Source organism: Mytilus edulis, chromosome 5 (genome assembly GCF_963676685.1).
Source record: "Mytilus edulis chromosome 5, xbMytEdul2.2, whole genome shotgun sequence".
NCBI lineage: Eukaryota > Metazoa > Mollusca > Bivalvia > Mytilida > Mytilidae > Mytilus > Mytilus edulis.
This window is the reverse complement of record NC_092348.1, coordinates 29023124-29050040: the sequence shown is the minus strand read 5'-3', so window position 1 is coordinate 29050040 and position 26917 is coordinate 29023124. Positions and strand designations below refer to the sequence as shown.

The following is a 26917-nucleotide window of genomic DNA, read 5'->3' as shown; positions in this document are numbered from 1 at the left end:
TTTGTTATTTTACTTTTTATTCGAGTTTTTAAAGATAATGTAATACTATTTTTTTTCAACCCAATTATTTCTTACATCTTTCATGGTACCAAGAATGAGATAAATAATATCTGGTTGTTAATTTTATGTTACCTGACTTCCAGTTGCTCCATCAATGGAAGATGTGTTGATACCAGTCTTTGCTCCAGCTAAGCTTCCCTGGTGGTGTTTATCTTTTCCTTTCACGTCTGAAACGGTACTTGTTTTACGATTGGAAATGACAGAGGTAGCCTGTGGGACTCCAATGCTACTGGCTATGGAAGGCAAGAGAAGACAACACAAGTGTTAAGTGAAGCAAGCTAATAAACTGTGTGAATGCATCTAGTGTTTTCCTTGGCAATAGAATAGGACATGGTGCTTTACTCAATTTTTCAGAATACAATAAATTCAAACAATATTCAAATTTTAAAAAAAAAAATGTTTTTGCCTTTTGGAAGTATTTTGACAATTGTTGTACCCATATATTCTGTGCATGTTACCAAAAAAGGATATTTGTAAATGCGGTTAGTTAAAATCTTTTTTGGGGCAAAAAAGTAAAAACAAACAAATTATTACTACACAAATACTCTTGTACACAAATTTATGAGTAAAAAGACAGAGTTGTAAGGTTCAATTGAAAGTTGCATTTCTTTCATTTCAAGTTTGGAAAACACTAAAATACAATAAATGATGTGATGTAAATACAACAAAACAATACAAAATTAGTCATGTGACTATGATGAACATGTGATAATGATTATGGTTCTGGTTAGATTGTTTAAATCGGTAGTAAAAGCTTTCATTGTCAGAAAATTTAATTTTATGGTCCATTTCTTTTTTAAGTGTTAGAACTAAGTGAAATATTCAATAAATGAACTGTGAACTCATGCAAAAAATATATTCAAATAATTAAATACAAACGCCTATAACAAAATTGAACATTAAAAGAATAACAAACACAAGAAATTATTCTCAATTTACCTTTACGTTTTACTGAAAGTGGTAGAATTAAAAATATATGTGTTTTAAATCTATACTTAAGCTACAGCTTTTGAAAATTCCCTTATTTCTTCTGATTCCATACGGATAAACACAATTATGTGAAAGGTTTGCAGACAATATCATACAAAATTCAAATAAAATCTGTTGTAGCTTTTAAAAAATCAAAGGAAAATAGGGTTACTGATCTTCAAAAGCAGTAAGGGAGTTTTTGTCCCCAGAACTACCATTATCATGTAAGTAATGTGTAAAATATGCATTAAAATTAGAATATTCAATCATTTTAATTAATTTTCCTGTTGGAGATCTCAGAACCGACAGAAGTCAAATAACAAATTATATTTTTTAAGGAAACAATGATTTCTCTAACAAAACATGTTTAATGATCAGACATAAGTTAAGTGCACAGCATGCTATTATTCATTCATATTTGTTAAGTGTTAGCATGTTATGCATATAAAAATCCTATGTCAGTTAAAATTGAATTTTAATGGGGAGATAACTGTTAAAAGATATCTTTCATCAAATTCCAAAATTTCATTTTCAGAAATTACAATCTTAGTCTGTTTAACAACAAAGCCACATGCAAATATTTCAATAAGCAATGCTCCAAACAAATAAAGAAAGCATACAAGAAACTTTCACAAATTTGGGTACTCAAATCATAATTAGTAGAATATTAAATAATTCACTCTCTGGTTAATATATAGAAATTTACATGCATTTAGTAGCACAGGAGTCTTAGGGCTACAAATCTGCAAGACAGAACTTATAAATCATTAGAAAATTCTTCAATATTATAGATTCCAAAGAAACATGCTTTTGAGTATGAATATGAAAATGATCATCACTTCATGTGATGTAGATTTTAAAATGAAATGTCTGCTGAATTACAAATCAGTTATGCTCCATCTTTAGCTTTGATAAAATCTTTAAAATAAATATATCACTTTGAAGCATAATAATATAATAAAACACATTTTATTGGCTGGTAATCTGCAATAGTTCTCTCACAATAAATAAAATAATTCAAATTCAAATTTCTACATAGACATCAAATTTGTTTTACAGCGTTCCACTTATATCACCCATCTCTTTCTAAAATTGTAATGTGTTGTATATGTATACATACTTGTTCCCTGTGTGTGAGCTGTCAGTTGCTCAATGCTAAGACCACCAGGTTTCTTTTCAGCTTCATCTCCTTCTAATAATTTAAGCTCTTCAAGCCTCTTTCTGGCTGCCTCCTGACATAGAGCACGAGCCTTCATACCAGAGGGTGTATTACCACTGGATATAGCATCAACAACTATTTGGTCTACTGTTAAAATGGCAGCTTCATATTTTTTAGCTAATGAAATAGCTGTACTTGTTTTTCCTTCAATGAAATATAGCAAATTGTTAAAGTGAAATACTATAGAGAAACTCCATCGTTGAATCAAATAAAGTACTGATTTGTGTAGCATCCAATTTTCAGGGTTCTAATGTAGATTTTCTTATTCTATAATGATGACTACCTAGACTACACAGCCAAGGAAGCCGCCTAAATAATGAGATATTGTGTGAGTACCTATTAGACTAATATACACCAATGACCACTATACGTTGGTGTATACAACTATAGGTCACCATTGGTCATTTACAATGTACAAGTGCACTGTTTGAAATATGAGTCTATGTAGTCGTTCCTTTAATATAGCAAGAAATATTCATAATCAAAGGTCATTCTTTAAAGATATTTTTTCTGATTTTACTTTCTCTTCTATTGTTTTATAATCAAAATTATATATATACATACACACTTTTGAACTTACAGTTTATAATATATGCTTACCTGACATAGGAGCTCCATGTACAATGACACAAATACCCCTCCTGTTACGAGCTGCTTTCCCCTCTGGACTCAGATCAATACCTAGATGTCTAGCAATGGCAGCTGATACTGGTGTTATCTCTAGTTCTCCTACACCTATACTGCTAGCCGAGTCTTGTGCTGAAAATGCAAATATCAATAAGTTTAATATATTCAAAAAATATTTTTTTTAACTTTTTTCACTATGAAAAGGTCTTTCATGTTTAATTAATTTTGAATGTGGTTTTATTTCTATTTCATTGAAAAATAACAATTATATAAATTATTTTATTTTACATTAGAAGAAAATACATCAAAAAGGGCAACTTTTTTGTTGACGTTGCTTTGTGTTAACCTCATGTTTCTAGTTTGATAGCTACAGGTACCAAATAACAGATGCTATCCATCACACTGGAATACTTGAGTCATATACAAACAAGACTGGTATAAAATAAGAACTGTAGAACTGTGTTCTATTTTTCTAGAAAAAATGATTTGTTTGCAAATTTTCTTAGCAGATAAAAATTTCCCACAACAGTGTTTATACCTTCATCACTTTCTTCTTTCCTTGCTGAATCTAAAAGATCTCCTGCTGGTTCTGACCCCAGACGTGATGTACCAAGAGCAGCTTCTGTTCTCTCATCAGAATCATCCTTATCATCACCTTCACTACCCTCTCCTGTAAATAAACTATGATTTAATAAGGCTGGATAAGCAAAATAAAAAATTTGTAAGGGTTCCGCGGAACCCAGTGTCTCACCTACTTTTGCTGTTTATCACACACTCAACAAAAAATGATGAAAAAAATCAATAAAAATATTCCTCTCCACTATCCTTTGATTGTCAGAAGCTTCTGTCCATTTTTGGTAACAATCCAGGCTAGTTTTAGAACCTTAAAAATGTTTTTAAAACTTTAACTGCAGACTGTGTGTAATGTTAACTGGAAGAAAAACTAAGTCCATTTATAAGTAAAATAAGGGAAAAAATGATTTTGTTTTTCACAAAATTTACTTCAGGATACTATATTATGATCATAAACAAGCTTCTGTCCAGGTTTGGGTACAAATCCAGGATAGTTTAAGAAAGTTATTAAAATTTTAAAAACTTTAACCACAGAGTGAATGTAATGTTTCCTGGCAGTAAAACTAAGTCCATTTATAAGCAAAATACAGAAAAAATGAAATTTTATTTTTACAAAATTTACTCCTGGATACTATCTTATGATCATAAACAAGCTTATTATGTCCAAGTTTGGTAGAAATCCAGGATAGTTCAAGAAAGTTATTAAAATTTCAAAAACTTTAACCACAGAGTGAATATTTGTGGAAGCCGCCGCCAACAACGACGCAGACGGCGACAGAATGTAGGATCGCTATGTCTCGCTTTTTCGACTTAAGTCAAAAGCTCGACAAAAATGATTTAATAAGGCTGGATAAGCATTCTTATTGTATTTGGAAACTCACAGTAACAAAGTACAGACTTTAAAACGACAGATGTCTTTTATATTTAATTCTATTTGGTTGTTGGGTTGCTGCTTTATTGGAAAATAACCTACAAACTGATGTATGTCCAATAACTTCCTATATTCATAATTAAATCATATTTTAAGTAAGAATTCACATTATTTTTAATTTTAACAAAAAATCAAAGGATCACAGCACAGTTAAAATTCAGTCAATTTTATTTGTTATAACTTAGTTAAATATTCAAGAAATTAACTAAAAACTCATGCATAAAATATTCAATACAATAATTTTAATTCCAATGCTAAGAACAATAATAAACGTTTATAATAAAATGACAGATACAATAAAATAAAATACAACCCATTTACCTATATGTTTCACTGAAAGCGCTTAGAGATTAAAGTAAAACAATAAAAAATGTTAAAAAATATGGTTACAATTTACTTTATATATGCTATCAGTAAAAATTATAATAAAAATTGTCCAAAACAATTGATATTACATATGGAAAGAACACAATTATAAGAACAGTATAACGCCAGATATTACAATTTAAAAATTATAATGGAAGTAGCTTAAAGAAATTAAGAGAAAAAAGAAAACTTGAGTAACTGATCTTTCTTGATCAACAGTAGAATGGGTAAAATTGCAGATTCTAACAGAAAATGAAACCATAGAAACATTTCAAAAGAAGCATGTTTTTACTGTTAAAATAAAAAAAAAATATTACCATCATCCAGTTCCTTACGAGCAGCTTCAGCAGCCTCAAGAGCCTCTTTTCTGGCACGTTCTGACTCCTCAAGCTTCTTCATTTGTTCTACAATAGTACAATTTCTTTGTTTACATGATAGATTCCAAAATTTTATTCAAAAGTGAATACATCCCCATATGTTTTCAAAAAATCATTTCTCTATCTCAATTTATGTATTTGAACTAATGAACATTGAATTATAACTTCTGGAAAAAAATACTACAAGACTGATTTAAATAGCTTTTTAATAAATATATATATGTAAATATGTGTAAAATCAGATAGCTTACCATCATAATAATCTAGAAGTTCGTGTGGAAGCCTATCTCCTGAATTTCTTGGAGGAAGTAAGATGGTGTTGTATTCATCGTAACCTTTCATTAACCTCAAAACCTGAATTAATTAACATTTAGAATTTTATCATTTTCAAAACAAATTCATCATATATCCAATAGCAAATATAACTTTGAAATTATATGTTTAAACAATATAACAACTCCTAAATCCTAAATTAAAATGATTCCACTATTTTCATATCAATTGTGACTAAATTAAGGTATTTCTTATTTATCACTAATTAACCTGATATCAGAAGAGAGCTTTGACAAATATTTTTTTTTACTTTTTTTGGACGAAAAAAAACAAGAGCAACAGTAACAAATCATGATATAAAATGGAGTACTGTGTATATACATATGAATATGACAGAATAATTACCTTTTCTTCTTCTAAATACTGTGAATCGAACTCCAAGTTATAGAATTCGATTGGATAAGAACAAGGATTCTTTATTGTGATTTCTTGTTCATCTCCAACACTGTGGGGTAGAATAGGACCAAATTCTACCAGACTTTTCTCAAACTCTAACCTTGGCTCAAGTCCTTGACCTCTACACAACAACAAAATTCTCTGACTACTCTGAGCAATTCTAATCGGAATTCTTTGTTCATAGAATTTCTAGAAAGAGAAAAATAATTGTATAAAGATATTGTTTCCTATATGCATTTCAGGGTTGCCATAGTTATTAAAAAAATACAGGATTTGTGTTTGAAGGTGACTACTTTGCATTTTTTTTTAAATTTCAAATTGTGAATGAAAATTTACATAGAATAATTGGTCTATTTTATTACTAACTCGAATACCCAGGATTGTATTAGTCACCTCAATATAGTTTTTTATTATTGTTCCCCAAAAAAGAGCATTTAGACCATTGTTGTTTTTGGCGTTATTCATTATTTTGTAAAGTCAAACGCTGTTCATACAGTTTGGTTGAATGAGAGGTTTGATTTGAAATGCATACAACTGTTGTGTTTCCTTTTTACAATACAAAGTTCATGAGGAAAAATTCATTTGACATACCTCTTCAGTAGGCATAAATTTAACCTGTACATTTAGCCTTTGACCTGGCATCAGTACACCAGTAGGAGGCATTATCTCAAAATGTCTGGGTTTCTGTTTCTCATTTCTCATCTTCCTTCTTAAATGCATTGGGACATGTTTGTCAGCCTACAACATATAACATTTGTTATATAATGAATGATATAATAAGTAGTCATTGTTAAATATATCATGACATAATGACTTTAAATATTTCGCTACATGATACAGTTCAGTTTGATTTAACAAAGTTCATCTGTTTAAGTTGTATAAGTTAACACTTAATGTTTATAATTATCCTTATTCAAAAAATATATTTATCTTCAAATTTTTGCATGTAAATCAGATGATTAAACTGAAAAAACAATTAGCAGTTACAATCAAAATACATTGTCATGAAAATTCTAGCTAGAAACCAGTACAAACAATCTAGATATTAACCTTTCTGTCTTTCTCTGTAGGATTAGAATTCCATTCACATTTGACATGTTGGCTGTTGTATAGCTGTACAGTAATGACTTTACATTCACCACAGTTTACATCTGAGAAATCCAAAGTATCCTCAGAAATCTCCATATCTGGCATGGTAACATTGGCCTTTAGTCTGATTGGAATAATAGGGCCATTGATAATCTGAAAAAGTCAATTAGAGATAAAAGGAGGTTATTTTTTAAAGTAGAGTTTCTCTTTAAAATGCTATGTAAAATATTGCAACTCAAATTATCAGGTCACTTTAAAAATGTTTAATTGATATATTGAACACATACCTACTTTTTATTTCACAAAGTTAAAAGGGGGTGTAGCGCTCCACCCATACAGCATATAATTAATAGAAAAAGATAAATGTATGCTCTTTACTTTTGAAAAATACATCAAAACAATTGAAAAATTCAGAATTATAAAGTGATACCTCTAAATGTAAAGGCCTAATACAGAGAAACAAAATCCATTTCATCAGACACATGCCATTCAAACACTTAAAGTCATGTGACTACTTACATTTATATTGACAACAGTCTCTACAGAACCCAGTGACAAGTTAGCACCACGAGGGTCAAAGTTGACATTGAATACAACCGTCTCATGGTCAGGTGCTCCTGGTAGGTTCTTTACTTTATCTAACTCTACATGGAAACCATAGTGATGAATGTCATCATGTTCTACTTGGAATGAGACTGGAGACCATCCAGTGTTAGAGGCTTTCACAATATGGTCCTTTACTGTTCCCAGAACCACATATCCAAAGTCCAAAACATACTCTGGTAGCCTTGGTCTGTAAAATAAATAGGTATTCATACAGTTTTTGACAAAAAAATAAAAACTTCTATAAAAAGATTAAAATTTACTACATAAATTGCCGTTAAGTGAACTAGAAAGGGCTAATCATGAAATAAGTTGGCTTACATTTAATGTATGAAAAAATTTCAAAGTGTCTTCAAATAGGAAGTCACTGTAAAACAATTCTTAAAACCGCATATCGTACCACTCAATTTTATCAATTCCCACACTTAATATCAAATCATTCCTTTTAAAAGTCACAAGCTGAAGAATATGGTACAAAAATTATGAACAAACAAATGAAAAAGCAAACAAGCACACCGTCAATAGGGCATGGATTCCAGGAAACTAGAGGAAAAAGAACTCACTTTTGTTTCTTCTTCTTTGGTTTATGTTCAGTCTGTGTGTCCCTACTTTCATTACTATCTGGAGGTGCTGGATCATAGAGATCTGGCCGAGATGTATGTTGAGAAAGTTCATGGGAGAATTCTTTGACAGTGAGATTCTCTACTTCCATTTGTATATCTATCTCATGTGGCTGAGCAATAATGTCTCCCTGTAATATAAACAAAAAAAGTGCAAAATACATAAAAATTATTAAGGCAAAGTTACTATTAAAATGTGGACATAATGTAGGGATTTAAAAAAAAATATATGCATTCAAATAATAAAATAATTTTCCTGCTTTCTTTAACTTGTTTTATTTAAAAGTCAGAAGTAGAAAGAATATCATGAAAGGGCATTATATTACGTCAAACAATATTTTTTCTGAGTCTGATTCAATTGTCAATTTTTTGTTTCATTTCTAATTGTGATATTTGTGAACAAGATTTAATAAATTTAAAAGTTAATGAATTAAAAAATATTGTTTTTTGTTTTTTCACTTTACCTGAGCCATAATTTCAGGCTGCAATCTATTGGAGGAAGGTAGAACAGGTGTATGTGCCCTCTCTGTAAGTTTGATCTTCCCACTCTTAGTTAGATTATCCTTGGCATTTTGTACCAATTGGTCATAGTGTCCTTCTGAGTCCACAGTACGAGGAAGATCTAGTGATATCCTGGGGAATACTCCTGTGCCACTAATAGTGACCACATCTGGTTCAAAGTGAGCCACTTGGATGACAAAACTTTTCTTAAAGTCTTCTGGTGCACCAGGTAAATATTTAACAACCAAAGTCTGCTCACTCATTGGTTCAATGTAACCCTAAAATGAAATCAAATAAAATTTTGTTAAGCAGTTCATGAGCAGTAAAGCAGTTGGCAATATAAAGTGGGATCAATAGACTTCCCCATCACTAAATACCCTTCTGCATCTCAAAGAAAGGGATATAATTATTTTGTTCACTTATTGGTACAATGTTACTTAAAATAAGTTAAACCTTTACAAAAATTTGAATATGATGGTTGATGACCTATTGATATATAACACTCATCTACTTTTATCTATAATCTTAAACAAAATTCATCATGTAAGGGATGTTTTACATTAAAATATTTGGTGGAAATGAAATATGACAAGTTTAAAAACAACTTACAGCATGTGGTACCATAATAGGTGATCCTGGCTTGGGTTTCTTGGCTAGAGCAGGATCCATACCAATACCACAGAAATCAAAACCAACTTTTCCTGTATTTATAAGTTTAATTTCTGCTGATGCCACATGGTCGTACATCTGTTTACCAAAGTCAATCTCTTTACAATCAAACTTGTAATCAACCAGAGATGCCTCTCCTGTCAGCATGATTTCATAAGTTGGGCCTCCTTTAATTTCACATATAGCCTTGACTTGACCCCAGATATGTGCATGTCCATAGAATGTCATTGTTACTTGTTCTGTATCACCAGGTTGTAAGTACCCATAAAGTGGCAAAATGTCAAAGACCTGAAAAAAATCAATTTATATTAAAACCATGCATCACTATAGAACCAAAAGTTTCTACATTGCATTATAAAATGTGCATAATTTGTACAATTTGGAAATTAGTATGGCGTTCATTATCACTGAACTAGTATATGTTTGTTTAGGGGCCAGTTGAAGGACGCCTCCGGGTGTGGGAATTTCTCACTACATTGAAGACCTGTTGGTGACCTTCTGCTGTTGTTTTTTTCTATGGTCGGGTTGTTGTCTCTTTGGCACATTCCCCATTTCCATTCTCAATTTTATAAAAAGTATGATTTAACTGGTGTTACTTTTGTTAAACAAAAACAGTTTGACACAGTGCCTAAAATATATTGTTTATATGTATTATTTCTCCTATCTTTTATGTCAGTGTTTATAACTGTGTAAGGCTTTAAACACATCCAGTTGTATCATATTTCATTCTTTTCTATATTATCTTATCTACTTACATATTTTCATTATTGTGGATTCAGTGTTGTTTGTATGCATTACTACATAGAAATCAATTTGACAAGTCACTTAAAAAAATCATTTTACTTATGTATTATTTCTTCTACACAAAGCATTTATTGACTGTGTAGGGCTGTAAACATGTATATTTGTATCTTTTTTCATCTCTTCTCCTTTTCTACATATTTCAATTTAATTTGCTAAAAACTTTAGTCATGAATAAATTATCAAATGTTTTTGATTAAATTATTTACCTCTTCAATTCCAATTTCTTCAGCTGTGTCAGTATCTTCAAGCAGTTGACTTAAAGCTCTGTTTGTCTTCAATGGATCTTCTTCATAAACAATATCCCTCAAAGAAGCCAAACTTAACATTGTGTCTTCAGTTTTATTTTTGTCTAGTCCTCCCTCTGGCGCCTCTTGGGATTCCAGTTGTCCCTTTTCTAACTGGTCCTCATCATCTCTGGGACTACCACCAGTTGGACTACCCCTAGGACTATCTGGGGCCATTCTGTTATCGCTGATGTCATCTTGGGTTTCAGGTTCTTTGATGATTTCCTGTTCGCCTTGGACTGGTTCCTCTGTTTCTTTTGGAATGTCTTCCTCCTAAAATTATCAACAAGGATCAAAGGATAAGTCTGTGTACAGTTTATCTATTGTCATAAATTTTGACAAATTGAGCAAATATGCTATATACAATAGTTTATCATTGAAATTACCATTCTGCATCTCTGAATATAAAAGTTATTACAACCTTTTATACATACTTTATTTGAATGCTTCAGCTTAATAGAGCTTGTTTTAAGGTAAAATTCAGGTAAAAAATAGCATATGTCATTCAGCCTCTTGTGAAGAGTTGTCTCATTAGTAATCATACCACATCCTTTATTATATATATACTGAAAAAGTTCAATGATTTTTTCTTTGTATCCTGAAAACCAAGCAAATTCACTATTAAATCTTATGTTCTTATTTATCTTTTTTTTCTGGTGGGCAATGAGATATTTGAAAAAAATTACCTTTGTAGATTCAACTTCTGATTTTTCATCAACATTAATTTGCTCTTCAGTCGGCTGTGAGACCAAAACCTCAATCTTGGCGTCACCATCACCTCCTGCATCCTCTTCCTCTTTAATCTCCTCCAAAAATGTGGTAGGTTTAGCAGGGGCTCTGATCTCTGTAAGAGGCTGGTCCCCAACCAAAAAGGACCATTTGTAGTGGACCTCCATAGGGCTGTTGTTTGTAATGTTAATGTATCTTGTCACTTCTGTGTCATTCAAAATACAGCCAAAGTCTACAACACTCTTCTCAAAGTCTATATTGGGAAAGTAGACTTCTCCTCTTAGTGCAATATAATCCTATAACAAATGTTATGTTATGTCAATTTTTTGTTTTAAATAAATTTGAGCTAGCAATCATAAAAGATCAAGTTTGTGGCTTTTTCAAATTGAAATTTCAGATCATTACATTTCAAAATGTAAAATTAGTTCTAAGGAATAACCATACCTATGTCACAAATTTAAATAATTTTAAGAATACTTTATTATCAGCTTTATTTATTTTTTCTAATACATTTGTTTTTGTCTTGATCAAAACTTGTCTTATTTGACAGAATTAAGATCCCAAAATTAGCTGTGATATTTATAATTTAAGAAAATATCATGAAAAAAATTATCATTCATATAAATTTTGAAGTTTTAATTTCATGTTTGAACTTTTCAACCTGATCATTAATTTAAAGCATCTAAAAATAATCTTACAATATGAGGATGTTCTTTATAAGTAACATGTAAAATTTCATCAATAGTTCTGATATGTAGATCATCTTTATAGGCAGGGTCGAACTGTATCCTCAACATGTAAGCCTTCCCAACATCCAAGTGTACTTCCTGTAAAAACAAAGCAAAATCAATTATCTGAACAAAAGGAAATGTGGGGTATTTTATCATTGAGACATTAACCCAGCAATACATAAAACAATGAAAGACATCTAAAAGATCTACACACTATTTTAAATAATTGACAAGTCTGATAAGTAAAAAATTTCTAAATGATATCAATTGAATTATTGCAGAACTTGCAGAAAAAAATCTAAAAGGCTTTGAAAACTGTAATTTTTTACTGCAACTGCCAAAAAAACCCATTCATTTTACTAAACATAAAATATATATAAAAAGTAATTAAAGTTGTTTATAATAGCTAAGTTATTGTAATATATCATAGACTATAGTTTATCTATCAGAATCAGTTACTGAAGCTAAATTATCAATGAAAGAGTTAAAAGCCAGTACATCTATACATATGAGAAAACTGCACAAATACAGATTGTTATTCAAAACATATTATCACTAATACTGACCATTTCAGACGTTTCTGACCCGTCGTCTTGTATAATCTGGAAGGGATATTTTAATTTAAGACCAGTTGTAAGTGGTAATGTTGATACATTCATGATCTTCAATTCTCTGGTCTGTAAGGATAACTCATCATCTGGTTTCTATAAATAGATAAAGATTTCATTCAAAACATGAGAGATTGTGGATACAACAAAAAATACTATTCGCTCAATATCTCTTATTATGTTTAATTTTTTCTCTAGATTGCTATAAATTGTGTGGGTGTTGTTTGCAAAATTCCATTGGCAAACATTGCATGCGTATCAAGGACAATAATTTCAAATATAAAAGTGATTGACCAATATATCAAACTGCATGCAGTTGTTATGGCATAAATAGAAAGTATAACAGAAAATTTCATAATCATTGGACAGCACATCAGGCCACAGTGACAATAAACACCTAACCCCTAATATGTGTTTGCTACAATAATATATAAGCTAAATAGTTTTGTATCTACTTCAATAGGTATATCAAGATTAAATTCAGAATGTCAACCATACCTTGTCAACTCTGAAGTAAACAGATTTTGTAGAGAATTCTAAGAGAGGGCTGATGAAGTCAGCTGATAGGTCTACTCTCATGATCAGTTCCTTTCCTCCTTGTCTTCCAATGATGGCATGACATAGTAGTCTCTCTTTAATATACTTGGGACTGCAAACAAAAAAGGTTAATTACATAAAAAGTTGCTGTAGAATGCATGGTTTTCTTCATGAAATAAACTTATTTAATTTAGGAACATCAACAAAATTACCATTTCAAATGCATTATAATTTAATTACAAAACACTCAAGCATAGAATTAAATAAAGTCAAATCTTAATTTGAAGAATTATATACTTTGTATACAACCATTAATGTATGTATATACAGTCAATAATCCTATATTTCCAATAACTGACTCTCTATTAAAACTGCAAACATCTTTATTTCATTTTCAAAATTATATGCTATCTTGATGCCAATTATTGCCAAGTATAAACACTACTGACCTTTCAACAAAGCCTTCAATGTTCATTTCCATAGATGTTCCTGGTGGGAGATCAAATCTGTTAGGATTTATTTTAAATACTGGTCTTGGTGGTTCTTGAGGTGGTGGTACATTCTACAAAGAACAATAACTTATAACAACATGTTCAATCAAACAATCATCATCACGATCTTGTAGTAATATATATAGAGACCTAATTAGCCCATCTTATTTTAGTGTTGTCTGAACTTGATAAGCTTGTGAAAAATTTATTTCAGAATTCAAATCTGACATGTCATTCTATTTCTTCTGTACAAATACATGTTTCCTGCATTTTAAAACTAGAATAACATCTTTGCTGATCATTTTCAACCACTGACCATTATTTATGTATTTCCTAAAAAATTTAACTGTAACAATATTAAAGTCCTTTAAATATAAGGCCAATTAAAATTAATTGATAGATTTTCATCCCCGCCCGCCCCTCTGAAATCGTCCCGCCTCGATTTTTTTTATTTTGCAAAATTTACGATTTCCGGATTTTGTTCATTTCCGTTACCGGTAACCGTCAATAATTTCGTTTCATTCGAACTTCCTGTTTATAAAATTTCGGTTTTCATATTTCTTGTTTCGAGTACTTTAAAACGATTATGTTGACAAAATCCGCTGCTCAATGATGACAGTATCATCTACGGAGAATATAGAAAGATTACCAGAAGGGCATGAAATCTTGGAATCTTCGGGTTACGAGTATTAAATACGCTGTGTCCAACGCAAATCGCGGTATGTCACAAATTGGAACTTTATATGATTTCTTTCATCAGAAAATTGTGGATTTATTTAATAATACATTGACTTTGTGTAAGCAAATTTGGGCTGTGAATGATTTCCAAAGTTTAAGAATCGTGGAACAAATTGGTAGAAAAAAAAAGAGTTCAAAAAGTCGGCAAACATACACATTGTGTACTAGAAAACCCTTAGATTTACCTATGGCTATTGTTTTTGTTTGAAAACACAAAATACCATTTACAATGTAATTATATATGCATCACTTCTTGCATAACTTGAGAATCTTAAAAGTGCCAACTTTACTATTCCTTGCAGCACTTGTTTGAGTGTTCATTTCATTCATAATACTTGTGCTGTATACCATTGCAATTGCATAAGTTTATGGGGACTACAAACCATCGCTTAATTAGAGAGCAAAATAAATTTGGAGTTGGTAGTCAAATGAATAGAGAATTTCTCCATGGTTTTAATGTTTGCTGAAAATATGTTTCTAAAGTAGCAATTGCATGTAGAACAGTCCGCGTTGCAAATCAGAGATGTTTATTCAAGATTTATGTACGATTCTTTATACATGCATGTTTAAACATTTACATGGTATAAGCTAAATTTTGTAATTATAACACTTGCATATATATGACATGTATGAAGTTCACGCCACAAGAAGGTTTCAAATTGAATAAAATTTAAAAAATAAAATCCTCCCACCCGCCCCATTTTTTTCAAAACTTTGGATGAAAATCTACTAATTAATTTTAGTTGGCCTAAGGAGATGTGGTATGATTGCCAATGAGACAACTATCCACCAAAGTTAAAATAAAGTGGATGTAAACAATTATAAACAACCAAACAGCCTTCAAAAATGAGAAAAACACTTAATGAATAGTCAATTATAAAAGGCCCAAACAGTCTAAATAAAATTTCGAACATAGTTTTCTATTCTATAGTAAGGCTCCAGTATCATATTTAACAAACTTACCCTAAATTTCATGTCGAGGGGTTTGTATTCTGCTAGAGCTTTCTTGCCCTTGCCAAGAGAAGGAAATCCATCTGTACTCCAAACTAATTGTTGGTGTCGTCTCCCTTTGTTTGTCAACATTATTGTCTTTTTCAATGGTCTATTACTGTAAAATATAGTCATCAAAATCAATTTTGTTGATATCCAAAATATACTAATTTTGTATGTTATAGTTATAAAAAATTTATCAAAAGTATTAATTTTGTATCTTTAACTCAATTTTTTCAATACTCATTCTAATTTTCTAAGTCTACCAATTAAATAAAAAAAAAAATACTGTCAAGAATATATATAAGGCTCAATTCATCAGCTGCTGATAAGTATTTACCTAAAGTTTGGTCCTAAGTCAAACGTTGATGTCAGTTTTGGTTCTGATACTATAGTTGTTCCTTGTCCATAACCAACTAAAGGTATTTGTCGTACTTGGCTCTCAATGAAATTTATTTGTAGTTTATCTTGGAATCTGAAAAAAATATGTCTTGTCATGTAATAAATTATATATAAGTTACAGCATTTCAATTTTATCTGTTTAGTAAAATTGTATTAACATTTTAAGTCTAACTTCTGTTAAGGTGGTACCAAGTACCTTGACTTAAATTAATTTGGCTCGTTTTATTTTCCTAAAATTTTGACAAAATATTAACTTTGATCCTTTGACAAAAACATAACAAATTAAAAAAAAATGAACCACACAATTTATCAAAAAAATTTCATTAAATATATTGAAGTTTGACAAACACTAATTTTGCTTATTGAGAAGCTTAATATTGCAAAAACAATAAAACATGGTTAAACGTTTAGTTGATTTTTATAGTTATCTCCCCTTACTATTATGTGCAAGTTTAATAATTTGAATTTGTAGAGTAGAAAACTAAAAATTTATAATGTTTTTCAATTGCATCTTTTTTTGAAAAAGTTTAGTGCACTAATTACCTGACAGAATCGTCCAAGTTAGCAGTGACTGTAATCTCAAGTCTTTTTTCTGGTCCAATTTCACCTTCTTGAGGTTCAACACGGAAAGCAGATTTTGGTCTGACCATATGTGCTGTAAACTTGGCAGGAATGAGTGATTCATTAGATAAAACAACTTTCATAGGTCTGTCTGAGAGAACAGGAATAATCCCCCAGTCTATATCCTGTGGGGAGATATGTACTACAGGTCCTTCACCAATGCAGGCTATATGTACAGGCTGTAAAGAGAACATTAACATATCATCTTCTATTTTAATTCAAAACAAAGACAATAATTCTACATCAAATGTTAAAACTGCATTATAAAACACTTCTTATATTTGAACATAACAACATTTTTATTAAATGAATATATGGAATACAAGAAATACAATCTGTGTGGTTATCATTATTTCAATAATTGATCATAGAACATTAAATTTCACTAATCAAATATGGCAGTAATTTAAAGTAAAAAAATGAGTTTGTTATTATCAACACTTTTTATTCAGTAAAAAAATCTATAACTCACCAGTGGTGGATCAGGACTACCAAATATGGCAAACTGTCCTATGATATCCTGTTCATCTAACATCTGGGATTGGATTATCATTGGTACTTCAGTTAGGGAATGGGGTTCAACTATACCCTAAAATAATAAATATCAATATTAAAAACATGTCACTGGAATTGAAATTTTAATTTGTCTTGCATAACTGTTGTGTCTTGCAAGGAACCTTGATTTCATTTATGTCTGCTTAATCGTGAATAAAGTTGTTTTGCTTCAGAAAATATTGCAAGGTTTTGTTAATGGGAATGATACAACTGGGTCAGAATAGCAATACTAAGAACTTGCATTCTGATATCTGATACATATAAATAAATGTATGCAGATTTTTATGAAATAGCAATAATTTATCTCCCATTTGTGTCCATTCTTCAAAAATTGCAATGATAAAGGCATGATTTAATTTCTCAATTTACAGCAGTAGACTGGGCTAATTAGACAGTCTGAGGTACATAAAGTGTCATTTAAGAAATAATTCCTTCATGTCATGCTCTATGCTCATTTTAACATGGGTAGGCATTATATTTGTCGATATTTTACACTGAGCGTTAGCGAGTTGTAAAATGTGGTCAAATATAATGCCTACCCATGTTAAAATGAGCATAGAGCATGACATGAAGGAATTATTTCGATTCTAATAGGACAAATACAGTATTTTTATAGGTCGAAGCGTACGAAATTACCGTAAAAATGTTTGGCTGTTCCCGTTTCCTCCTCGAGGAGTCTGTGCATTGCATTTCAAATTTGATAAGTTTAAAAACTACGAGCAGGGTAAATATATGTTGTTTCATAAAAAAATATAATAAAAGTTTATGTTAGCAGCTTAAATGTATATATTTTAAAGGATAACGATGGAAATAACGTTAATATAAACAGTAAGTTGGTGCGCATGTGTCAAACATATTTTGTGCTCATTAGAACACGGCTTTGTTTACAAAGCGTAATAAGGACGTCATATTAGAATATTCAATACAAACCTTCATTTTAGGACTTGTGTATGTAATTGGAGTATCTTCATTCACAGATTGGGTTAAAAGTTCATATTTTGCTGGTAAATCTGTGTCATTATGAAGCTTAACAGAATGTTCATATGGATGTCTTAGGAAACATCTTCCATAGTCTAATATTGGACTCAATACTGTTATTGGTGGAACAACACATCTGTAATGTAAATTATTATATTATAATATCTATTATTAAATATACCAAAAACCTATTCAGTGTTGGTTTTTTGTTCTCAAAAGAAGATCAAATTGTTTAATAATCAATATTTTTCTGAAAAAATTTGTTAAATTCAGTGTAAATTTACTAATTTCTTGATCTGATTTATGGGATAATTGTAAAGGAAGTTGTAAAATATTCTTAAAATACCAACAATTAACATAAAAAAATATAATGAATAGAGATATAGAGGAAATGTATATACTTTGCATAAATTGGCAGTGATAGGATTTCCTCTCCAACATTTTCAACATCAACAACTAAGTTCATTTCATATTTCTTGATTGTGTTTGAGATAAAGTTAACAGTGATTCTGACTTCACTCTGGGGTTGAAGTATTCCAGATTCTGGCAGTATTTCAAATTCCTTTGGTGGTCCGGCTCTGGTTGCAATAGGGGCGGGAGATCCCATTTGGGATCTGTTGCTATCTAAATCACTTGTCCCACAAATGCTCTCTGCTATGCCGTCCCCTGGTACACGTAATGTAAACTTCATAGGAACCAATGATGTGTTCATTAAGGTACAGGACTGTGTGTTTAAGAAACCTACAAATTATATAATAGATTTTGTAAAGAGGAAAGTTATAGCAAATAAAACATTGCAGGTTCTCTGTGCTATATTATTGTAAATATTGAAATTTTCACTCAGGTATTTCACAATAAATTTTAATATGTCAAAATATACCATGCATAAATAATTTGTAGAAAGGAACAACATTGATGCTCAGCAACAATTAAAGTAATTAGTTGATGCACACATTTTATACAAGCCGAAATTATAACCTTTGAAAATTAATACTTTGACAGTTTTGTTCACATCATTTTACAGTACAGATTTAAGCAGCTTGCAATTACATTTGTAATTATGATTGAAATAATAATGTAAAGAAGGTTTACATGAAATTATTACTTTTTGAATAACTCATTCATAGAAAAATAAGAAAAAAACAAATACCATATGATATAGTTCCAAATTTGAGACGAGGGACATCAAACTGGAATGTTGGACCTATTACTGTTCCACTGTAAATGTAAAGCAAAACATATATAAATATCTAGTCCCTATATATAAAATAACACCAAAATTTGATGTACATTTAAACTTTTTTGTCTATATAAATAGGAAAATATGTTGCTCGTAAAAAACAAATATCTTAATTCTCAAAATCAGTGACCATTTATATTTTCCTGACTGAATGATTGATTGATTGTTGGTTGCTTTACACCGCATTAGCACAAAAAGGCTATATCGCGGCAAACCTGACTGAATGTAGTCTACCAATGCCTAATTGTTTAAAACTAATAATGATATCATACAAAACTTGTCCAAGATCATACTGAAGCTCATTGTTGAAGACAGTATCAAAGGCTTAAGTTTTTTTTGTTTTTGCTCTGCATATTTAAGATACTGTCTCATGTAAATCCATAACATTCTTTGTCTTAATAAACATATCCTACTTTTTTTTTATTATAAGTCAAATAAATAATTGTTAAATATTTATGGAGGATTTCTAATAAAAATATATAACTTACCAAAATTTGACTTGGATTTGGTCTGGTTGTCCATCGACTTGAAAACTAAATGTTTCCTCAAAATCGCCAAGATATGGACTAGTAAAGTTTATAGCAATAGCTTGATGACCTCCTGGCATAACAATTCCTTCTGAAGGATCAAACGTGAAACAAGGTCCAAATATTGTATGTTTCGGTAAAACACTATAAATAGCATCAATGTCACCGTGATTGGCTAGAATAATCTCATACGTATGTTTAGAGCCAATGAAAATATTTCCCAAGTCTAATGTGTCAAAGGAGAATTTCACACTTGGTCCAACTCCCTCTCCTTTTACTCTCAGCGGTAAAAATGTCTCACGTCCAGTAACGTCACAGAAAGCTGATAATATATAACTCCTAGCTTCTCTTGGTTTGAAAATGACATTGATGTCAAATGATGTGTTTGGCCAGATATCACCCTCCACAGGTTCTATTTTTAGTTCTTGGTCATCAAACAACATAGAGTCTTTATCAATAACCTGGAAAAAATGCAATATTAAGTACGGTTGGGGAATTCATTTGCTGGTCAATTTTCTTAGGAATAAATACACAGAGAGATATACAGACAATACACTGATCTTCATTTACGTTTTTCAAACATTTCTTTCTTGTACAGTGCACGTGACTTTAATTCACTAAAAAAAAATTACATGTTTATTTGTATTCTTAAAACTATGTTTAAATGTTTGCTCATCTTGATATAGTAATAATAGTTACAAATAACTTGATTTGTGTTTGCTTACACTGCTTTGAAAATGTGGTATTATCTATACTTTTGCTTATCTTGATATAGTTGCAAATTGCTTGATTTGCTTAAAATGCTTTGAAAAATGTTGTACTATCAACTAAATAAGGTTGATTTTTTATTATATTTTCAAATTGAGTATTTGTCTTTATCTCTACTTTATTGTCTTTAATACACCGATAAATCTTTTTAAGAAACATCCATACCATTTTCTTATTGTGGAATGTTCGAGTGAGAATGGATACTTTGTCTTGTAATGTAGGATCTTTCATAACCTCCTCCCAGAAGCTTTTCTTGTCATTATTCTCATCTCTCTGAACTGCACTTATGGCTCTGTAGAAAATATATACAGTACATCATTCACTTATCGTGATCTAAATATCATTTCTAAATATATGAAGAAGATATCATTTTGATAATATAAATTAATTAAGCTATGATTTGTGTCTTCTTATATGTATATGTAATGAATGGTTTTCCTGTTTGAATAGTTTTACACTAGACATTTTTAGGGCCCTAATTAGCTTGCTGTTTGGTGTGAGCCAATGCACCGTGCTGAAGCCTGTACTTGACCTATAATGGTTTACTTTTACAAATTGTGACTTGGATGGAGGGTTGTCTCATTGACCCTCTTATCACATCTTCTTATATCTATTAAGAAAAGTCACTATCTGGGAAAATATGATATAAAGTGACTTAAGCCCTCAAAATCCTAGCTTAAACCCTGTGTATATCCACACAAGTATGGCATGAGGAAAGTCGTTTTTATGTAAAATAACAAAAATAAGGCAATCAGATTTGAAATGGATACATGCAACCAAAATCAAACTTCAACTGAAATCTCTTCATTTATCAACAATGAGATATGACTTCTATAGGGTTACAAATCATAAATTGGAAGGAGGACAACCTTTGAGGCTATACACATTATATTTTGTAAATATAAACTTACAAAGCCTTTTCTTCATCCTCTTGTTCCTGTGTATTATATTTTGTCCACCTGAAGTGACATATGACATCTGACCTATTGTGTATGGTAACAGTTCTCTGATTGGCCATTGAAATATATGTGTTCTCCATTTTGATTGTGTTTTTGTCAAGTCTAACACTAGAATTCTGTGCAGCACCATAAAGACTAATATATACATTTTCTCCTGCAGAAAAATAAAAATAATAACATTTTATAAGTACATGAGCATTAACAAATAAGTAAACTAGCATTGATCTTTTTTCTGCTATGTTTTCCAACAATTTTCCAAACTAATTTAGAAAATTTCATCTCATAGATTTCCTATTTTGATTTCACAACAGAAGTATCAGATTATCATGATAATTCTAATTGTGTAATAGCTACTTCCCTTGGAGGGTTATGAGCCAGTCAAGTTTCAAAACTTTTTCTTTTTACAAACCTGTGATTAATGAAGACAGACATTTAGTTCTTGGCAAATAAATCATGGAATATGATTATAAATTAAGCTAATATATGTGTACCTCAGTGACTGTCCATCCAGGAAAAAAACTCATGGTGAAATAGTTTTATACAGAACTTGTTAAGGAAAATTGAAGAGGGAGTTAAACGAATATACCCACTTCTATTGTAAAGATACAAACAGTTCCTTTGAATAATATAAAATGGTGTCTTCTGACGTTCTGTCTATAATATTCTGTAATCTTACCTGTATCATAGCTAACAACCAGTTCAGAGTTGTGGTCCCCTGTTTTTTGTGGATTATATTCTACTGTTACTTGCATACTCTCCTGAACAGGTAATGTTCCTATTTCTGGTGTCACTGAGAAGGGTCTGAAGTACAAAAACAGAATGTGCAAAATACTTATATTTAACAGAATCGTGAACAAAAATATACAGAAAATGCTTACAGAAAATCTGCCAATACATTCATACTATCATGACATCATAACAGGTACCAGCGGATATAGTATTTGACATACTAATGCTTATGTTATTAATTGGTGAAATAAACCATTTAAAAAGTCATGTTGTATGGAAAACAGAATTGCATCTTTAAAACAGAATTGTAAAATAATTGATGTTTTTATTGAATGTAGCTTTTGCTATAAACAATATCAACTTTAGGTTCATGATAATATCCCATTGAAAAATGGTTTCAAAATGATAAAGAATTCCTACTTTTCAGTAGACAGTGTAAACTTGGCTTCCATGTTTCCAATGTTTCTAACTAGGTATGTCCTAGAGTGGGCATATTTAACAGGTCCAGGTGGGAAGTGGATGTTGTCTGTGAAATCTAAGACAGCTCTGGATCCTATAGCTCTGACTGGTACCACAAACTTCTCTCTTTCTGTTATGCATACTAGCTCATGGTTGTAATCCTAAATCATATAAAATCAAAGTTCATTTCATTATTATTTGTTTACTCTCATACTGTTGTCATAATATCTTTGAACGCACTTGAAAAAATTGTTGAAATGATTATTAACAATCAAATCCAAAATTTAAAAAAGAAAAAAAAACATTATTTTAGTTGCATATAACAATTTATCATATTGTCATCATAATAAAATGAATGATTTTTTTAATCATAAAAATAATAAAATTACCTTCTTTTCTTCTGGTTTAAACTGGATTCTGAATGTTGTTGGGAGTCCTGGTCCAACTTTATGTCCTACATCATGTGGACTGATTACTTTGAAGTATGGGGAATCTGCTTGTGTTACCTTTACTAATCTAGGTACCTAAAAAAACAAAACATTACCTGTCCATTAATAATGTTATGTTGTAAAATGGTTAGTACTAACTATTGTGTGCCTGCATGACTATTAAAATTAGTTATATCAAAGTTCAATACATTGTACTAATAATATTTCCTAATTCATGAAGGTCACCAGTATTTACATCTTCTTATTTTAGTTGTTCAAAAAAAAATTTCATGGCAGCCATTTGACTCTACTCACTTCATTTTTGGCCATGATGAGTCAAACAGTAGAAGAAGATATTTTAATGTAATATAATTTATCATTTTAGTCTCCATGACCTAATAAATTCAGATTACCTTTAAACTTTTGCTATAAAATGATATGCATCAACTCAGCTTGCATATAACATTAAATTAATGTATATTAACTTGAGGTTTCAGAGACAAAAAGTTTTATTCTGTTGGGTTTCTTTCTTCCCTATTGAAACTAATCATCACCTAAGCCATTGATCATAACTACACTTTTCTGCCTATACATACCTTATCATTGTTTCTAAGGATCAAAGGTACTTCATATACTTGATAAGGTTCAAAATTCTGGAATGTTACTTCTGATGGATATGGTTGGAACATTGGTTCATCAATATTCACTTGTGAAAACTGAAAATACAAACAGGTTTAACTGTCAAAAACTTTCTTGCTAACAGCAACTGACTAATTTATCGCAAGCACAGAAATATTTGTATATGGTGCAAACAATCTTAAGTTACAATAACCTTAATGAGATTTATGCAAATGTACTTGATGATTTGTTTTCAATGCTAGGAAAATGTATAGTTGTAAGGAATACAATACTGCAATTCATGATTCAATTTTTCTTCACAATAGATAAATTTTGTTGCATTACAATGTAAATGAAATAAAACCACTTTTATATGCAAAATTTCTCATTAATCAAATGGCTTGATTTTTTGTTAGATTAGCTTTAAAAATTATTCTTAAATAGAATAATTTACTTTTGACTTGGATTTTTCTAAGAGCTATTTAAACATCTGCTAGGAGTTGCAATGGTAAACACTTAAACAAGGTTCTTGGAAAAAAAGCTGGTTGGAAGGTTTTGAACACCAAAATTTTGCAAAGACCAACTAAAATTTGGTATTAGGCAATAGAAAAATTGTGATGACAAGCTGATTTTTTTCAGTGAACACCAGGCATTTTTTTTTTTTTGGAAAAGTCTGCCTATATCTTTCGGGATGTGACCAAATCAGAATTGCAAAGTTAAAATACAAGTCAAAACAATTAAAAAATGATACAAAATCAATCATGTCCATAACAAAACCTAAAAAAGATCTTTTGTTTTATTTGTTGATGATAAATAATGAAAAATGACAGAATTGGAAAAAAAGAGGCAAACATGGTTTTGCCAAGAGAAATTATTTTTTAGTAAATTTCATTTTAAATTAAAATGTTATTCTCATTGGAAAATAAGATCTTTAAATAATGACATAACTGATTTTATACTGATAATTTAAATTGTAATGCCTTAATTTAACATTAAAATATAAACAAATAAAATAAGTAAATCCTTATAAACATGCAAAATTAACACTTTAAATAATGAATATTGTATATAATGAAACAACAAGTTTAATTTACCGTTGGCTTAGAAACATTACCATCTTTCTGCAACAATGGCCAATAAAAGTTAATTCATTAGTATTCAAATATACTTTGATTAATGCTTAATTATCTAGTACATGTATATCAAGGCTGATAGTACCCAGCTCCTTTGTTTTCATGCTTACACTTTTCAATTCAAATCAAACCTTGAAGCCTTTGGACTGAGAACTAAGGGAGTTTATCTATGGTTAGAAACTAATATATTCCATATAGCAAAATACTTCTGATATTATCAAATTTGTTTCTGAATATTTTGTTAAATAGAAGATCACAAAAACAATCATTTGTTTCAGATACTTTTGATAAAGAAAATTTTAATTGGATAAGGTGTTTTATGTGTGTATGCTCGCTACCTTTTGAAGACTTGTGTCGGCCATGTCAAGTAGTTCAACTTTCCTTGGAATTTTCATGGTATGAGTATTAGCCAACTTTTGCTCTGTGTCCATCTGCATGTCAAACATAAACTGACTAGGTGTCATCTACAAATAAATTTAAGTAGTAAATTCTTTTAAAAAAATATTGTTACATTTTCATACTTACAAAAATAACATTTTCATACAAATAATGATAATTAAGTACTAACAAAAATACAATTAGAAATACAATGTAAATAGAGACAAAAATATTTCAACATAATTTTGAGTGTATTTTGTTCATTATTCAATTAAATGTTTTGCTTCACATATCACTAAACCTCGGGGCCATAAAAAATATTACACATGATTTTAAGGAAATATAATAATTGATTATAAAAGCTACTGCCAGTACTGGGTCATTTCTTTGAAAGCAAGTTAAAAATTTGTGTTCATTTCACTTATGAATTTGATGATTTTGACATTTTTAGAAATGGGCTTGATGTCCAGAGCCAATAACAGTTAAGGGATGCTTCTCATTCATATATGATATTAATACCTTGTTTTCTTCTTCATCTCCCTTCAGCAGTTTTGGATTTCTTGGAGCAATCACTTTACTTTTATAATTGGCAGCATCTGGACCAAGAGCCTCTAGGGTGTTGGTGGTCCCCACCACCTCTCCAAATGGCCCAAGGGGCATTTTTACTAAATTGATGAAAGTAAAAACATTCTAGTAATAAAATTTGTAATCCCTCTGAACATTACAACACATTTTGCTGTAAAATAAATATTTCATAACAATGTGGGATACATAAGCCCATCAAATCGCTAAATGGGAATGGCAACATGATTTGAATATTAATTCTTGAATACTCACTGAATTTGTTACACCAGTTGACCATATATTATTCAGAGTAATTGACATCATTGAACAACCAGTTCTTATTTTGATGTGATATCATGAGAATCGTGACATAATGTACTGGAAAATGCACTTCTGCACCTAATCACTATTGGTCCACCATAACTTGACTTTAAAATTTTGACATCACAATAGAAAATGTCTGATATCACAATGCCACAGGAAAAGTGTTTGTTGATGATGCCAATAGTTCAAGTGTGGAAAATTCCAAAATAGTTTGCACCTGTCCTAAGTCAGGAATCTGATGTACAGTAGTTGTCGTTTGTTTATGTAATATATACGTGTTTCTCGTTTCTCTTTTTGTTTATATAGATTAGACTGTTGGTTTTCCCGTTTGAATGGTTTTACACTAGTAATTTTGGGGCCCTTTATAGCTTGTTGTTCGGTGTGAGCAAATATCCACTTTTTGATATGGGACGAGCTCTGACGTCCCACGGCCCCAGCTTGTCTGGCAAAACAGCCGTTGGACGTCAGAGTAATCTCGGACTAAAGTGGTACATGGCCGAAACAACCAAACTTGCTTAATGCCAATGACATAGTCATAGACATCATGTTTCCATCCCCCAGATTTTGACGCAATAATACAAAATTTCTGCATGACAATGGAAAAGTAATTGATGTATGACGTCAATAGTTCAAGTGGCGCAGATTTCTAAATGGTGATTAGGTGTATAGTGTTCATTAGTGAGAGCAAAATTTAGATACCGACATACTGATGTTATGATATGCATAATTTTCCCCATTTCCATTCTGAGAATCTCAATTTTATGTACATTAATTCGTGTTACATTACGTATGAATTAAAAAGAATATGAATACTAATGAAAGATACGAGTATATCAAAGCAACTACCTGTACTCGATCAAAATATACTGTTCAACCAATAAGATGTTGATTCAAAACTCCATTGTGGATAAATGTTGCTAGGAACAGCATACCTATGCGAAAAAGAACCACGAATTTAATTCGTCAATCATTTAATATCCGGTATAAAT

At 30.6% G+C, this 26917-nt stretch overlaps 1 protein-coding gene across 15 annotated transcripts in view; it reads right to left on the bottom strand.

The window, feature by feature from the left end:
• Nucleotides 1-26869, bottom strand: part of LOC139523369 (hydrocephalus-inducing protein homolog) — a 67853-nt gene extending 40984 nt beyond the window's left edge. For 8 of the 15 annotated variants that reach the window (XM_071317288.1, XM_071317297.1, XM_071317294.1 and 5 more), the window contains exons 1-38: nt 26775-26856; nt 25560-25705; nt 25001-25126; nt 24624-24650; nt 23508-23627; nt 22873-23007; nt 22445-22644; nt 21972-22096; nt 21248-21449; nt 20502-20628; nt 19530-20029; nt 18952-19019; nt 18203-18542; nt 17754-17937; nt 16741-16857; nt 16191-16447; nt 15586-15720; nt 15219-15363; nt 13476-13588; nt 12988-13138; nt 12448-12585; nt 11849-11977; nt 11108-11446; nt 10344-10694; nt 9274-9621; nt 8628-8942; nt 8107-8294; nt 7460-7733; nt 6902-7093; nt 6443-6589; nt 5801-6040; nt 5374-5476; nt 5063-5149; nt 4701-4721; nt 3414-3545; nt 2849-3007; nt 2150-2392; nt 133-293 (exon numbers count right to left, since the gene is read on the bottom strand). In XM_071317288.1, coding sequence (XP_071173389.1) covers nt 133-293; nt 2150-2392; nt 2849-3007; nt 3414-3545; nt 4701-4721; nt 5063-5149; nt 5374-5476; nt 5801-6040; nt 6443-6589; nt 6902-7093; nt 7460-7733; nt 8107-8294; nt 8628-8942; nt 9274-9621; nt 10344-10694; nt 11108-11446; nt 11849-11977; nt 12448-12585; nt 12988-13138; nt 13476-13588; nt 15219-15363; nt 15586-15720; nt 16191-16447; nt 16741-16857; nt 17754-17937; nt 18203-18542; nt 18952-19019; nt 19530-20029; nt 20502-20628; nt 21248-21449; nt 21972-22096; nt 22445-22644; nt 22873-23007; nt 23508-23627; nt 24624-24650; nt 25001-25126; nt 25560-25700 — 6780 coding nt within the window. In that variant the 5' untranslated portion in view covers nt 25701-25705; nt 26775-26856. Of the gene's footprint in view, nt 1-132; nt 294-2149; nt 2393-2848; nt 3008-3413; nt 3546-4700; nt 4722-5062; nt 5150-5373; nt 5477-5800; nt 6041-6442; nt 6590-6901; nt 7094-7459; nt 7734-8106; nt 8295-8627; nt 8943-9273; nt 9622-10343; nt 10695-11107; nt 11447-11848; nt 11978-12447; nt 12586-12987; nt 13139-13475; nt 13589-15218; nt 15364-15585; nt 15721-16190; nt 16448-16740; nt 16858-17753; nt 17938-18202; nt 18543-18951; nt 19020-19529; nt 20030-20501; nt 20629-21247; nt 21450-21971; nt 22097-22444; nt 22645-22872; nt 23008-23507; nt 23628-24623; nt 24651-25000; nt 25127-25559; nt 25706-26774 lie in introns of all 15 variants that reach the window. The other 7 variants (XM_071317291.1, XM_071317304.1, XM_071317295.1 and 4 more) reach the window with 6 other exon arrangements.
• Between the last annotated feature and the right edge of the window lie 48 nt (nt 26870-26917).